This window comes from Syngnathoides biaculeatus, chromosome 9 (genome assembly GCF_019802595.1).
Source record: "Syngnathoides biaculeatus isolate LvHL_M chromosome 9, ASM1980259v1, whole genome shotgun sequence".
In the NCBI taxonomy this organism is placed as follows: Eukaryota; Metazoa; Chordata; class Actinopteri; order Syngnathiformes; family Syngnathidae; genus Syngnathoides; species Syngnathoides biaculeatus.
In genome coordinates this window covers 19,714,072-19,730,407 of record NC_084648.1, presented here as the reverse complement: position 1 = coordinate 19,730,407, position 16,336 = coordinate 19,714,072, and the positions used below count along the sequence as shown (strand labels likewise).

General features: G+C 45.6%; 3 protein-coding genes and 1 pseudogene across 3 annotated transcripts; 3 read left to right on the top strand and 1 right to left on the bottom strand.

Moving 5' to 3' along the window:
• Positions 1 to 175: 175 nt before the first annotated feature.
• rhbdd2 (rhomboid domain containing 2) lies at positions 176 to 1,881 on the top strand. Its single transcript, XM_061829428.1, has one exon. The coding sequence runs from the start codon at positions 566 to 568 to the stop codon at positions 1,499 to 1,501; it is 936 nt and encodes a 311-aa protein (XP_061685412.1). The 5' UTR covers positions 176 to 565; the 3' UTR covers positions 1,502 to 1,881.
• Positions 1,882 to 1,995: 114 nt separating this feature from the next.
• LOC133505896 (OCIA domain-containing protein 1) lies at positions 1,996 to 7,451 on the bottom strand. The gene is made up of 8 exons (XM_061829430.1): positions 7,241 to 7,451; positions 6,965 to 7,049; positions 6,015 to 6,068; positions 5,821 to 5,868; positions 4,697 to 4,826; positions 4,435 to 4,595; positions 2,194 to 2,355; positions 1,996 to 2,116 (listed from the first exon to the last, which is right to left on the bottom strand). The coding sequence occupies exons 1-8, from the start codon at positions 7,292 to 7,294 to the stop codon at positions 2,079 to 2,081; spliced, it is 732 nt and encodes a 243-aa protein (XP_061685414.1). The 5' UTR covers positions 7,295 to 7,451; the 3' UTR covers positions 1,996 to 2,078.
• LOC133506827 (5S ribosomal RNA) lies at positions 3,309 to 3,427 on the top strand (annotated as a pseudogene).
• Positions 7,452 to 9,039: 1,588 nt separating the features above from the next.
• On the top strand, positions 9,040 to 15,280 carry LOC133505892 (sodium-dependent phosphate transport protein 2B-like). The gene is made up of 13 exons (XM_061829427.1): positions 9,040 to 9,149; positions 10,330 to 10,363; positions 10,433 to 10,543; positions 11,127 to 11,255; positions 11,337 to 11,480; positions 11,577 to 11,688; positions 12,655 to 12,847; positions 12,976 to 13,071; positions 13,561 to 13,681; positions 13,756 to 13,923; positions 14,004 to 14,120; positions 14,281 to 14,405; positions 14,503 to 15,280. Exons 1-13 carry the CDS (start codon positions 9,126 to 9,128, stop codon positions 15,034 to 15,036), a joined length of 1,908 nt encoding a protein of 635 aa, XP_061685411.1. The 5' UTR covers positions 9,040 to 9,125; the 3' UTR covers positions 15,037 to 15,280.
• Positions 15,281 to 16,336: the final 1,056 nt, after the last annotated feature.

Below are 16,336 nucleotides of genomic sequence, written 5' to 3'. Positions count from 1 at the left end.
AACATGTATGTAAACCTACACATTTCTTGGGCAATTTTTGGCTATAGCAGGACCTTAATTTAAAACGTTTGGATTTTTTTTTTTTTTAGAGTAAACCACTCCAACTTTTTATTGCGAGTAGAACAATAACAACGTGCACTTGTTTTTTTTTTTGGCAGTTGTATAAGAAAATACATTTTTGGACACTGTGGTTTATGGAAAAAGATCATATCCTACCATTCTCCTGCCACTGTATTCTGTGACATTCAAATGTGGTGGCGTGAGGGTGAACTTTTAGACTCGATGCCGCGCAAAACGAGCCTTATTTTGAAATGGTTACCAGAAGTACTTCCACACGCACGCGCGGCTTTTTCAGGCTCGCATATAGCAAAACTAATGAAATTAGTTTAGAAAAATACACACTATACACATGAAGAATCATGCGCATAACAAGTGCGACCCATCCCGCGATGATCGGTACATTTTGTAAAGGATAAACCTTTCTTCCGGGGTTTTGCCCCGATTTCCGGACTACTCGTTTGGTCCGATTTTTTTACTTCCTTGTAGCGCCTGAGGAAGAAAAGAGATGAGCGCGGGTCACGTCAGGAGGGTTCTCGGGGATGTGGTTCCTGCGGTGACGAGCGGGATCTTGTTGCTCAGCCTGACGTCGTGCGCGGTGTTCGCCCTCCAACGCTATTTGGACTTGTCCCAGGGGAGCCTGAGCGTCGGGGCGAGTGTTTTTCTCCAAGGCCACGTGCACACACTCTTCACGTTCCCTTTCCACCACAGAACCGCCACCCAGCTGCTCCTCGGCATCTGGGCCTTGCTGTTCCTCGGCGGTAGCCTGGAGAAAGCATTTGGTACAGTTCGCTTCCTGTCTGCGTGCTTCGTGATGTCCACCATCATAGGTTTGTCGTACGCCCTCCTGGATCTGCTGCTGGGGCGCAGCGGCCCCGCGGAGGGCTTGGTACCGATGGCCCTGGCTTGTGTGGCCGTGACCACCACGCACACAAAGATGGCCAAAGGCTTCCTCTGTGGGGTGACTTTCCCCGCCGTGGTGCTCCCGTGGGCGTTCGTCCTCATCGCCGGCGCGCTCATTCCGCGCACCGCGCTCCCTTGCGGCGTCGTCGCCACGCTCGTCGGATGGATGCACGGAAGAGGATGCTTCTCCCTCCTGGACCTCTCGGAGGTCAGGGCAGGTCTCGTGGAGAAGACGGCGGCTTTCCGTTCGCTGAGGAGCATCAGGGTGGCGGCCTTTGTCCCGGCCTCCGCAGCGGAGAGGAGGAAAACGCTCCTTCCCCAAATAAACCCGACACCGGGGTCTTACCCGGTACAGGCCTACGCGCCGGCGTCATGCGCCAACGTGGCGGTCGGTGGGAACGCCAACATGGTTGAGGGCTGGTCGAACGCTGCGCCTGCCGCATCTGGACCTGCACCTTTCCCCGATCCTCAAGTCCCTGCAACGGGCGTCGGTGTCACGAGTCACGGACACAACTGCGCACACAACCACGGCCAACTATGATTTGGTTTGCATAAGCGTTGTAAACTTTATGATGTAAATACTGCTTGGAACTGTGACAGGATGGTGCGTTTGGATATCAGATGGATCAAAATAAAGGAATCTTAAACAAGTTCCGAATACACTCCCATTTGGCAACTGGTGCAAGCTACAAGAAAATACATAGTATTTTTCCTCTATTTTTTTTTTTTTTTTTATAATTTGGAGAAAATACCATCAGCTCAGTTTGTAATATCCACTTGTAATAAACGTGCAATTGTAAAACAACTTCATGGACACCCTTTATATTTGGAACATTAATTCTACCCGTTTAACAACGCTTGTTCATGACCTTTTCAATAAGATCCATGTTGGAGCGCCAGTTGTTGTTTTTTTTTTTTTAATCTGCACATATTGCATATCTGATCCGATGCCCCACCATCTTGAAATCGAGTGAATCATGCAACAGAGGAAATGTGTGTCATATTCAACTTTAGAGTGAAAATTGATAAACGCACTGAACATTTCGAGCACTTTGGTTTAATTGACTCAGACGTCACAGTCACAAGCTCAGTGAAGCACATTTTTACAAACAAAATCCTCATTCTTCCCAGGTGTCTCCATAGATGTTCTTCTTCGCTGAAACAAAAACAAACGATTCAAATCGCTAATTTTCATAAACGATAAAGCTTTTTTTTTTTTTTTTTTTTAAATACCGCTTTTTGTTGGTCTTTCCTGCTCCTTTTCAGGGGGGCTTTTGATCAGCGACTCGGCCTTCTGGTTCAGCGTGACCTCGTAGTTCTCACGGTTTTTCAGCCGCAGGTCCTCATAAAGGATGGACTTCCTCTTGGGTTCATTTTCTTCTTCGTAGGACTGAACTGGAGTTGATAATGGGACGAGGTGATTATACTGTAAATCAATTCAACAATTGACCAAAAAACAGTAAACGACAAGACAGAGCCTCCTACATGTTTCACAGGAGGAACGGTGTTCTTTATTTGCTACACTCGGGAGTTTCAAAGTCTCTGATTTGGTCTCAGTCGTCCAAAGGACATTCTCCCAGAACCTTTGCGACTTGTCAATATCCGTAGTGGCAAACTGGTCTCACTCTTTTATGATTTGCTTCAATACTGGTGTCCTTTGTCCCCTCCCACGAGTTCCAATTTGGCTCAGATGACGACGGCTGGTGCAATCAGTCACTGATGTACCTTGGATCCCCTTGAGTTTCTTTGGCGGTAGTTGCCTTTCGTATCTCGTTAGCCCCTTTCCCTATTTGAGTCATGTCCTAGTAGGTTGGCTGTGGTCTGGTGTCCCTTAAAACCTCTGAATAATGTTTGCAACTAGTCACCGGAACATCAAGATTCTTTCTTATTTCTGGCAAGAATTCTCCCTCTGGGTTTCTGCGGTCCACGTTCAGTGTTGTACACACCATGTCACTAAAGAGCACACTGATCCCTTGTTACACCCTTTAGGTTGGCGGAATTACGCGACATCTTATTTTAACGTCCCGATCTTTTTCAAGCGTACCGTCGGTTTTGTCCAGGGCTGTTGACTTTGTTTCAAAGATGATCCTGATGAACCACAATTCAAGTGTCTGATTTTCACTGATCGTGTATTGCTGTTCGCTGTAGGAATGGATAGGCTGACAGATGAGGTTAGACTGGAATCCCCTTGGACCACGATGTTCGCCGATGAAATTGTGATATGCGGTGAAAGCAGGGAGCAGGTGGAGGAACCATTAGAAAGATGGAGGCGTGCACTGGAAAGGAGAGGACTCAAGAGTAGCCGAAGTCAAACAGAATATATGTGCGTGAATGAGAGGGATCGAGGGGCTTACGGCCACGCTCCCCTGACGACGCCTGACCTCGTCAGATCTCGGAAGCTAAGCGGGTTTGGCCCTGGTTAGTACTTGGATGGGAGACTGCCTGGGAATACCGGGTGCTGTAAGATTCTCTCCCCGGCTAAAATGCAGAGGGGTTGGGTCAGGAAGGGCATCCGGCGTAAAACTGTGTCAAACAAATATGCGTTCAGCTGAGATGACACGCTGTGGCGACTGACGGACGAGCCGAGTGGAAAAGAAGAAGAAAGAATGACAGGGATCGAGGGGGAAGAGTGAAGCTCCAGGGTGAAGAGATAGCGAGGGTGGACGACTTCAAATACTTGGGGTCAACAATCCAGAGCAACGGTGAGTGTGGTAAGGAAGTGAAGAAACGGGTCCAAGCGGGGTCGAACAGTCGGCGGAAGGTGTCTGGTGTTCTATGTGACAAGAGTCACCGCTAGGATGAAGGGCAAAGTTTATAAAACTTTGGTGAGGCCGGCCATGATGGACTGATTGGAAATGGTGGCACTGAAGAAACAGGAAGAGGAAATGAAGATGTTGAGGTTCTCGCTCGGAGTGAACAGGTTGGATAGGATTAGAGATGAGCTGGTTAGAGGGAGGGACAGCCAAAGCTGGATGTTTTGGAGACAAGGTTCGAGAGAGAGAGAGAGAGCAGACCTCGATGGTTTGGACACGTCCAGAGGCGAGAGAGTCTGAGGATGGAAAAAAGCTAGAGAGAGGAAGACCAAAGAAAAGGTTGATGGATGTTGTGAGGGAGGACATGAGGACAGTTGGGGTTAGAGAGGAGGAGGATGCAGGAAATAGGTTCAGATAGAAAAAGATGACACGCTGTGGCGACCCCGAACAGGATAAGCCGAAAGGAAAAGAAGAAGAAGTGTGTTGCTTTTGTCAGTTTCAAGTTATTGCTGTGACCACCGTGCTTGCCTTTCACTAACAAAGCAGCAGCTCCTTGGTCCATGTGATACTTTTTGATTTTGTGAGGAAAACAAGAAATTATCTCCCGTAAACAGCCTCCAAAGAGCAAAGCCGAACCCTAACCACACTTCCTGTCACTCAAAAACTGAATACGAGCAGAGACTTAAAACTGCACGCGACGTCACGCATTCATCAGCGTTACCTGGTACATTAAAGTCATCTGCTCTCCTCGTGGAAACGGGCGCTTCCGGATTAAATCCATATCCATGTTCTGAACTGCGATCCGGCGTCTCCGATGGCTGGAACATGGCGTCATAGCTCGGACTGTTGGGATCACCCAGTTCTGACTGAGCACCGTTAGGACTGGATGGGAGAATCACAGAATGCTATTAAGGCCCCGCTTAAGAGGTTTGGATTATGTATTTGAATTTGAATAGTGTGGCGTGGATGGTAGTGGTACACACAGCTGTGGCGAGAATCCCATCCTCCGTCTCAGGGCCTCTCCCAGAGGAGAGTTGTCCAGCCTCTGGAACTTCTCCTGACACGTCTTCATGTAAGACATCTTCCCGGCCAGGTAGCCGCAGAAGCCAGCAACTGGAAGACATCAGAACCAAAACTGCACCTTCCAGACTGATGATTGTTGACCAATTGCCGACTGAAATCCTTTGAGGTCTGGCGGTCTTGTCATTCATTAAAGAAGAAAAAAATAATAATTTATAACTCTACACAGCAGTTTCCATTCAGAACAGTTTGATTTCCAATATCCAATATAACATAGAAACATGACAGACTCATGGAAAAATATGATTTTAGGAAAGTATTATCGTGGAAAAAAATTTACAAACCACCAACAAATGGAATCTTGAAAAAAAAATATTAATTTCATTACGTGTTTGGAGCAATTTCACTCAATTTTTTAGGGCCTGAGAAAGTACTGTCTGTTTTTAACTTTTATAAATGAAAAGAAAATAATAATAATAATAGAAGGTAAAGAGCCTCGGAAAAAGGATGGCCAGATGTGTAACATGTAACAAGTAATCCCAAAGAACAAATCCATTTAGCAAGAAACGTGAAATTCACAGTGGATCAGCTGGAAAGCGTTGGGCTCACAGTTCTGAGGTCTCGGGTTCAATCCCGGCCCCGCCTGTGTGGAGTTTGCATGTTCTCCCCGTGCCGGCGCGGCTTTTCTGCGGGTGAGCGCTCCGGTTCTCTCCCACATTCCAAAAACATGCAACATCAATTGGAGACTCTAAATTGCCCATAGGTGTGATTGGGAGTGCGGCTGTATGTCTCCATGTGTCCTGCAATTGGCCTGGCGACCAGTTCAAGGTGTCAGGGTGTACCCCGCCTCCTACCCGTTCACAGCTGGGATAGGCTCCAGCACTCCCCGTGACCCTCGTGAGGATAAGCGGCTAAGAAAATGGAAGGATGGATTTAAGATAACAAAATGCACACGTTCAAAATTGATTTAAATTCCTTTTGGGATCCATTTTCATTGTTTTTGTTGTCACTCGCAACATTTGACAGCGAGAAGAATTTTGAGGGTGCATTTGTGTCAAATGGCAAATTTTGTCGTCGTCAAACTTACAGGCAACTTTGGGAAGAGATCCAAACCTTGGAGATGCAGAGAGAGACCCTAAATGGTGTCAGGAAAAAAAAAAAAAAGAGAGAATTTATTAATTATAACCGCAATCCATGTGTGTTTTTTAGGACTGCATATATATATATATATATATATATATATATATATATATATATGTTTTTGCATATATGGCTTCTTACCTCTGGCAACCAAAGCTTGAGTGATGGCCATGCTCACCACAGAGAACGGCACCGCTGCGAGGAAGCATCATCAGAAATTTAATGACGGGGAAACACACATTCCAGAACATAACGTGCGATACGCTCGAATCAAAGTATTCATTTGGCAATGTTTAGGGTCAGGCCACCAGGTGGTGTGGAAGTCACAGGGGACACGTTCCGTTCTTTGCTTTTAAACATATTTTAATGAGGAAATGTCATATTCATTTACTTCATTGATTACTCATATGTGTTTACATTCCATCTTGATCTAGATCACTTTAACAAAAAAAAAAAAAAGACAATTTAGCATTTTTTTGTCTGTCGGGAACAAGTTATTTTCGCGAGATGTTTTCAGGGTATTACGGCCATAAGCCCAAAAGCCAAGCAAACGCTAATTAACTAATTGTTTAAAATAACTTCTGCCATGAGAGATTTTTTCTTTAGTACATGCAATATGAAAGTTAATCAAAGAGGGAAACTATTTTGTGCATTTTGTTTTCTTATTGTTCTTGTTCATTTTTAAGTTGCACATTTGTTTAAATTGCCAAAAAATATACAAATAGCAGTTCTTCCAGTTTAAATAGCTTATATTTTTAAAAGCACAAATAAATGTTTCATAATATTATTAACATTGAATGAAACCAAAGGAAGTAAGAGCGAAAACATGATGGTTTCCAGCATGATATTTTATAGATTATAAATAAAAGAAAAACGGGGGGGGGGGAATTACTGAAGTCCAGCTGATTGGAAATTGCATTCAAGTTTTTTTTCGTGTGCTTTTAAAAAAAACAAAGAAAAAAAAACTTTGGAGGGATTTGAACTAGTGCTTTTACTTGCACCAGTCTCTCGTCATTGCACAAAAGTATCGTTACTTGAGCTGAAGTACACAGCATGAGTATTTTCCACGCAGAGATGTCAAGAAAACTTACACCTGTACCAAAAGCTCTCCTTGTTGCATTCCCTGAACACTCTCTTCTCCTCCTCCGTGGGGATGTACTCGGTGCTCAGGGGCGCCTGTCAAGGACCAACCACAGACACTTTGAATGTCATTCCCAAAGACGCAAACATTATTTATGATGAACTCGTTTAAAAAGGTCTGCAGGCGGTTGCTGGGGGCGACCAGTCTTCTTTCTTAGCTAGCATGCTAACATGTTAGCACACGCCGCGGCACTCGGGTCACGTTTGTTTCTCGGCGTGCTGCTAACCTGTGCTCCTTGGCGCTGTTGCTCCTCGTTAAAAGGCGCCGTGGTGGATGACATGTTGATGAAAAATTAATAACGCATGTGAACGAGTCGGAAAAGAAGCCTGGCATTTGTAATGCCAGGTACAATGTCAGCGCTAAGTGTGACGTAACCCGGAAATGAAAAGGTGACATTTCCCGGGGCTCTAGTCACAAATCGAATTAAAATAATTATAAATATTTATAACGAAGTTTTACAAGCGTCCATCACGTTGATAAAGAAATGGTTTTGTGATTATATATAACGTACAGTGCATATGGTTTGTTTATGTCTCACAAAATTCTTCGCGACTACCCTCTACCGGCTACAATTGATTACTGCAGTAACTTCTTCGATACAGTATAGATTTTTCCATTTTTTCAAAATGCAGTAATTCCTTTCTGCTGCATATTGTCACTCCTAATATTGTGTTCATTTTAGTGAATAATTGAATCCAGGAAAATGCCCAGGTTCAAGTTTAGCTTCATGTATGTCATTAAACATACGGCATTACTTAAATTAACGTATGGATATTGATGGATGTAATCCACATTCTATCTGCACGACATTGATTACAGTAATGCTTAAAAATGCACGATTTTTGTCCCAGATTTACATGAAGAAATGTAACTAGAAATAAAATCTTGCAATAAACCAGTGTGGCACCTAGATGCTGCTGTTTCATTGAATATGGAAATGATGAACTCTTCACAAACGAGGATAATTCATATTGCTCCATTCAAACTTGGTACAAGTGCAGCAACAGAAAAGGCCAAAGCATGCAATCCAATTCAAAGCACATAAAAACAACAGAGCGCACCCATTACTGAAGAGGGTACAATATGATGAAACCTGGAAAAAAGAACCGATGACATCAAAATAAGAAATAATCAGATCCTTTTCAAGTACGTAAAGCTAAAAAAAAAAAAAAAAAAAAATAGGTGACTATATTATGCAGCATGTGACTATTGTATGCTATTTCCAAAGCAAGAAATTTCATGCAGTGAAATATATCATGTTAGTATCAGGATGCCTGCGGTAATTTTGTTCGAATCAAATATGATTCTTGAAGTAACATTTTTTTTAATATATATTTCAAAGTCTAAATGAGGCGACACGGTGGTGCAGCTGGAAAGCGTCGGCCTCACAGTTTTTGAGGTCTCCGGGTTCAATCCTGGCCTTGCCTGTGTGCAGTTTGCGTGTTCTCCCCGTGCCTACGTGGCTTTTCTCCGGGCACTCCGGTTTCCTCCCACATCCCAAAAACATGCAACATTAATTGTACACTCTAAATTGCCCCTAGGTGTGATCGTGAGTGCGACTGTTTGTCTCGTTGTGCCCTGCGATTGTCTGGTGACCAGTTCAGGGTTTACCCCGCATCCTGCCCGTTGACAGCTGGGATAGGCTCCAGCAATCCCCGCAACCCTCGTGAGGATAAGTGGCAAAGAAAATGGATGGATGGATGTCCAAATGTAGCACATTGTGGTGTAGACCAATGGGCAGCTCTATTTAGAAGATCAATAGTGGGCTACAATCATCAACACACACACACAAATGCACCCCCCCCCCTCCACACACACAAGTGTGTCATTCAGATGCACCGGGCCATCCGGATCGCAGTCCCCTCCCTCAGTGTCAGGTACCACAATGTGATCTGGACTCCAGCAGACCTCACAGCCGAGATTACAGGAAGTCGTCGAGGGAAGCAGAAAAGGTGTGTTTGTCTTATCAGTGAGCACCGTCAGCCATGTGAAGGCATCTGTCCCCCCCCCCCCCCTCCACCCAACCCCTCGCCCCACTCGCCCCGCCTCCGCCCTCCTTCACCTTCACACTACACCTGTGTAGACGCAGCATTCGCAAAGCTCGACGCAACATGGATGCACTCAAGACTTCTGGGGTGAGCACACTTCTTTGCATCATACACATTTTGCACTTTTAAAAAGTCTTTTTTTTTTTTTTTTTGGAGCAGTGACAATAATATGCACCCCCCCCCAAATACATACTGAAAACTAGTAATAAGTGAAGATGTAAAGTAAATATAATCGACTTAATTACATTGAAGATCAAGTGTCAATACACATTTGTTATAAAGTACATATGTACGTGTTATGCATTAGAAAAGCGGTTATTAATTTGGGTTTCCGAGTGGGTCTCTGGGCTTCAGCTGTGGACAAAACACACACACACACACACACACACACACACACACACACACACATTGTGTATATTATATTATATTATGCGTGTGTGTCCATTCTGTCCATTAACACTACTTTTATGATTTGTAACAAGTTCACAGAACAAGAAAAGTCTCGGCGTCGCCAAAATGTAGAAAAGCTTTGAAGTCCTCATCTTGCTTGTTAAACTGTATCTTTTGTGAGCAAACATTTTCCAGGGTGGTCCACATTAAAAACTAAGAAAAGGAACAGACATTTTTTTTCTTTTTTAATTATGAGTGAACACAAGAATTCCTTTGATTTGCAGGAAGCATCCATTTTTTGTACATGTAGCGAAGTTCAAGATTTTTTGGGTTTGTTCTACAAACGGTGAATTAGATGCACAGATCATTTTATTACTATATTATGTAGCGCACCTGTTTAAAATGAACATTTTCCTTTTCATTTACAAAGAGTTTGGTGAATGCATGTATGAACCCTCAATTAATAAGTTAATGAATACAATGACAGCAAATATTTAAGGAGCGTAGTGCTGAGAGAATCTTTGCGGCAGTAACCATTTAAAAAATATGCGATTAAAGATGACTGGGTGTGTGATAATGTAACTTAAAAAAAAAAGAAGAAAGGAAATCAATTGGGCCTGATTTCCTTGCCGTGGTGATGCGCTAATGGAATTTTACTGCGGCTGCCGACACCACGTGAGCATGTGATCAATACTTGGTGGCATGTGGGCGAGTGATAGGCATGCGACTGATGAGTCATTTGGAAAGAGTCAAAAGCAAAACGTTGGCTATTTTTTTTTTTTTTTAAATGAAGAATTCAAATGGCAACGCGATAAAAGGGATATCATATTGGAATATTAAAAGTGACTGTTGAAATGATCTTTGTTGTTTTTCCCAGCCTCAGCATGACAATGGACACAATAACAGCCGAGGTGAGCTTTTGCACGGGAAAGTCGTTGCGCAAACAAACGGTGACGCGTTCCCTGCAAATGTGTCGGCAGAGCAAAAAGGGAGCCTCGCACACTCCACCCTGGCGCTGGTGGACGGGCGGCCCGAGGGCGAAGACCCCTGGGATCTGCCCGAGCTGAAAGACGCGGGCGTGCCGTGGTCGGGTGAGAAGCAATTTGGGCGTGCATTTTACAATGGCGCATCAACATTTTGATTACTTTATCACTTTTTTTTTGTCACGATGTCGTCCATAAAAAAGTGCAGTAAATGGGTTGGGTGTGTACGCCCGGGCAGATTTGGTATCATATCATGATGAATTCATGAAAAGTGCAACATGTATCATTACATGATACCATGATATGATACCAATATGATGGTAATTGTGGACAAAAATACATTGACTTCATATAAAAACACACCCCCACACCACGCAATTGTATGTTAACGTTTCATTTAAAAAAAAAAAAAAAAAAAAAACATCCATCCAGCCGCCCCTTTTCTTTGCCGCTTATCCTCACAAGGGTTGCAGGGAGTGCCGCAGCCTCTCCCAGCTGTCAACGGGCAGGAGGCGGGGCACACCCTGAACTGGTCGCCAGCCCAATCGCAGGGCACATCAGGACAAACGGCCGCATGCACAATCACACCTCGGAGCAATTTAGAGGGTCCAATTATTGTCGCATGTTTTTGGGGATGTGGGAGGAAACGGGAGTGCCCGGAGAAAACCTTTGACTTTCTGGATTGTGTCAGCTTTGGACACCAGCGGGAAAGTGCTGAGGGTGTCGTTGTCGGTGTTGAAAGTGGCCGCGCTGCTGGGCCTCCTCTACATGTTCATCTGCTCGCTCGACGTCCTCAGCTCGGCCTTCCAGCTGGTCGGAGGTGAGCGCACGACCCCGTGACACGCCACTCCGGTGGCATCCGGCGGCAAAACAACGGCTCTCGCCCGCCTCGTCCGTGCAGGCAAAGCGGCGGGCGACATTTTCCAAGACAGCGCTGTGCTGTCCAACCCGCTGGCCGGGCTGGTCATCGGCGTCCTGGTCACGCTGCTGGTTCAGAGTTCGTCCACTTCGTCCTCCATCGTCGTCAGCATGGTTTCCTCCGGATGTGAGCGCCGGCCGCGCACCTGGCACACATCCATGCACGATCAGACTGCCATTGATTCGCAATTTAACATAAATTTTTTTTTCATTTTCGTGGCAGTGCTAACAGTCCAACTGGCCGTTCCGATCATCATGGGTACCAACATTGGCACCTCGGTCACCAACACACTGGTCGCCATGACGCAGGCTGGGGACCGCAGAGTCTTTCGCAGGTAACTCTTTTACATCTCGTGCAGCGTGGTGGAACCCACGGCACGTGGGCCGTGGAAGGGCCGGTCGGGACGTCTTATTCGGCCCGCGCGCAATTCTAAAAACGAATCGAACCTCAGAGAGCCTCTGAGAAAACATCCGAAATAGTTTAAACCCCAAATGCTCATTTGTTTGAGCGACAATTTTGCATGGATTAATTCTAATCTTTGTTTGTTTTTTTTACACGCAATGTCCACTCACATAGAAGAAAATGTTGTAATTACAGTATTGGGAACAAGCGCGCCGTCTCTGTGTATTACAATAGCCAATATTAATAGTTTAAACTGTGAATATAGCACATTATGTAATCCTAAAATCTTTATATCATTTCACCTTACAACACTGACCTTAAAAAATAAACAGCTAAAAGATGATTTCATGGTGAAAAATGCACACTGAGTTCACCAACGCTTCTGATTGGTCTCAATCGTGACATATTTTTCCAAACATGACCTTCAAGCGCCATCTGGTGGTCCGAGCAATTTGTTTGTCTAAGCTTGTGAAAAGATGAGACTCATAGTTACTGTTGAACACGTAAAATCAAATAATCTTTAAAATGTTGGCCCTTTTATGAAACGTCGACTTGTGTAAATTGCGCACATTTGTCATTTGTTTTAATGCGGTGCGTTGCAGCGGTTTTCTACATACTGTACACATACTGTATAATGCAAGAAGCGCATTTCTATTATTATTTACATTTAGTGTTTTATCAGCTGTTTTTTTTTTTTTTTTTTTAATTGTGTAAACTAAAAATGATAATGTCCGTGTTATTCCTGGAGTGGTTCAATAAATCAAGTGTGTCGTAAAACAGACACAATCGTCATCATCTGTCGAGATACGCTAATAACGCAGTAATGCACGTTGCTGCCAAAGTTCATTCGGCCTGGCGTTTATCTCCATTGCGCTCACGAGTGTGGTGGCTGGCGCAGGGCGTTTGCAGGGGCCACAGTGCACGACTTCTTCAACTGGCTGTCGGTTCTGGTGCTGCTGCCTCTGGAGGTCGCCACTGGCTACTTGTACCATGTCACCAAGCTCATCATCGACTCCTTCCACATCCAGAGCGGGGAGGCCCCCGACCTGTTGAACGTCATCACCGATGTCCTCACCGATTCTATCATAAAGGTAAAAGTGCGCGCTATACATGGGTGCATCGGCCAAAACAATTGAATATGACTTGGCGGATAGTTTGTTTTGTTTTTCGTCATTCTGATGGCACAGTTCTGCATGTTCTGTGTTTCCCTCTGAGACAGCTGGACAAGTCGGTCTTGAGCGAAATAGCCACAGGAGATCCAGCAGCTCGGAACAAAAGTCTCATCAAGAGGTGGTGTGAAACTTATACCAACGTGGTAAGAGCAAATATCGTTGACGCGACAACAACAGGGGGACTTCCGAAGTGATTATGTGCTTCCATTTTTACTTGTTCGTTTAACTTGGAGGCCATCGAAGGTTTATACGTTGCAGTTTTTCTACACGTGTGGTTCTCTTGCCCGTGGCTCGCCGATTGACTGCGCGAACGGCTGCTCTTGAAGTTCGGCGTTTTCCTCGGCAGTCTTAGTAGCAGGCCTTGGTTTGCGTGGTTTTCAAAAAAACTGATCTCGTTTCGAGAAACTCCAACAGCCACGGAACTGCAGTCGGGGACGGAAACGCTTCTTGGCAGGGGGCGGTTTTGCCGCTCCAATGTCAATCGATGAGCGACGGGCAGGGGAACGTTTCGCTGACAAAAAACTGAAAGGATGTGGATGGCCTCTCGTCTGTCCAAGTGACACCTGGAACGAAATTGAAACCGCATTTAAATGGTTGAGATGTTCTTTAAACCGCGCGCGGTTGCCTTTCAGAGCACCGTCAATGTCACAGTTCCTGGTCCAGAGAACTGCACCTCGCCTTCACTGTGCTGGTTCGACGGCAACTACACCTTCACGCCGAAGAACATTTCGCAGACGTACAAGATCAAGAAATGTGAGCACGACGTGACACCGAGTCACTCATCTAAGCGTGTGCTGGACATGGCGTCTCTACGCGTGCGTTGTCAGGCGACCACCTCTTCGTAGACCTGAACCTGTCCGACATGGCGGCGGGTCTGATCCTTCTGGCTCTCTCCCTGTTGGTGTTGTGCTCCTGCCTGCTGCTTATCGTCAAGCTGCTCAACTCCATGCTCAAGGGTCAAGTGGCCACGATCATTAAGAAAATACTCAACACCGGTGAGTGGCTGTGCGACGCATTCCGCGCGACCGGTGACGGCGCCGCGGGCGAGCTAACGGTTCTACCTCCGTCTGTGCAGATTTCCCCTTCCCCTTTGGATGGGTCACAGGGTACATCGCCATTTTAGTCGGAGCCGGGATGACCTTCATCGTGCAGAGCAGCTCTGTTTTTACCTCCGCTATCACCCCGCTTGTTGGTAAGGCCACCCATGCATCCATCCGTCCAACAATCCAGCTAACTAGCAACGTTCTGTATTCTCTCTCTCTCTCTCTCTCTTTCTCTAACGGTCTTATCAATTGGAAACAGGAATCAAAGAGAAAATAACCACATGTCTGGCCTTGTGCACACCCTTGTAGGTATCGGCGTCATCAGCATCCAGAGGGCGTATCCATTGTCTCTCGGTTCCAACATTGGCACCACCACCACCGCCATCTTGGCAGCCATGGCCAGTCCGGGGGAGACATTGGGCAACGCTCTGCAGGTCAGTCGCGTCCCCCCCCCCCCGAAGGAAATTCTCGAGGCCCTTTCGCGGGTTGGCCCGCGTGCTCACCACGGTTCTGCGCCGACGGTTTCTCCAGATTGCCCTGGTACACTTCCTGTTCAACATCTCCGGCATCATTCTGTGGTATCCGATTCCGTTCACCCGATTCCCCATCCGACTGGCCAAAGGCTTGGGAAACATCACGGCCTCCTACCGCTGGTTTGCCGGCGTCTACATCATCTTCTGCTTCTTCCTTCTGCCGCTGCTCGTCTTTAGCCTGTCGCTGGCCGGGTGGCAGGTTCTGGTGGGCGTGGCGTGCCCGCTGGTGTTCCTCCTCGTCGCCGTCGTCGTCATCAACGTGCTGCAGAAGCGGAAGCCCGGGTGTCTGCCGGCGGCGTTGCGGTCTTGGGACTTTCTGCCGCTTTGGGCTCACTCTCTGGAGCCGTGGGACAAAGTGGTGACCGCGTTCATTGCCAAGTGTTGCTGCTGCTGCAGATGCTGCAACGCCGTCGGAGATCCAGACCGCGACGACAAGAAACGAGCGTACGACAACCCTGCGATGTGCGCGGAGAAAGAGGTGGAAAGTGAGATCAAGATCAAGTTAAACACTCTGAAAATCACCAAACTCTGAGTTTTCCTCGCATACGTCGGTTGCAATAAGGCATGTTGTTGTACAAGATGAACATATTTATGTCTTCACTAGATTATTTAATGTCATGCAAAATGGCGTAACTGTGAGCTGACTCTGGCAAACGCCTGTCAATAAATGTACACTCCAAATGATATTCGCATATCCGTGTACAGCCTTAAATCGCACTTTTGTTCCATTTGTAACTCTACTTAACGTTTCTATATTTTCATCATCGTTTGTATTATGTAAATTTGTTCACTGTAAAAAAAAAAAAAAAAAAAAAGATGCAATGAGCGCCTTGACACATCTTTTTAAGGTGTACAATGATTTTGTAATTTTGACAAGTGATTATATTCAAAGAATATGTTGTTTGAAAGTAGATGAACGCCCATCTAAATAAACCTTTTTAACTTTAACCGTGTGTGTCAAGTTTGGACTGCAGGTTTTGTTTTGACAATATGGACAAACCTCAACTCAAACAAAGTTGGGTTGGTGTGCAAAATGTAAATAAAAAAATCATTTTCAATCTATGTTCAACCAGATAGACTACCAAAGGAAGATATTTAATGTTAGAGCTTCCTGTTGCTCATGGCGTGCCCACTCGTCTGTTTTTGCGCTTCAGAACACAATTTCAGTGGGGGACGGGTCTGGACTGGCAGGTCAGTCTGGTACTTGCACTCATTTACTACGAAGCCAGGGTGTTGTAACACGTGCAAAACGTGGGCTGGGATCGTTTTGTTAAAATCACCAGGGACGTCCCTGAAAAGGACCTTGCTTGGATGGCAGCACGTGCTGCTCTAACACCTGCACATAGCTTTCAGCATGAATGGTGTGTTCGCAGAAGTGCTAGTTACCCATGACATGTCCACAAACACACCTCCATACCATTGTAGAACACAGTACTTGGTTTTTATGAGATCCAGATGATTCCTCTCCTCTTTAGCTGGTAGGGCACGGGGTCCATGAGTTCTAAAAACTATTTGAAATGTGTCCTCTTCAGACCACAGCGCACTTTTCCACTTTGTTTCAGGCCATCTGAAATAAACTCGGTCCGAGAGGCGTTTCTGAATGTTGGTCTGATGTGTGGCCTTCGTTCTGCATGCTAGGGTTTTAACTTGCATTTGTAGATATACTGTAGTGACAAACTGCGTTTCTGAAGTACTTCTGAGCCCATGTGGCGATATCCTTTACACAATGATGCCGGGTTTTAATCCAGAACCGCTTGAGGGATCGAAGGTCACGAGCATGCAATGTTGGCTCGTGCCTTGACATTTCTTCAGATTCTCCCAATTTTTCGAAG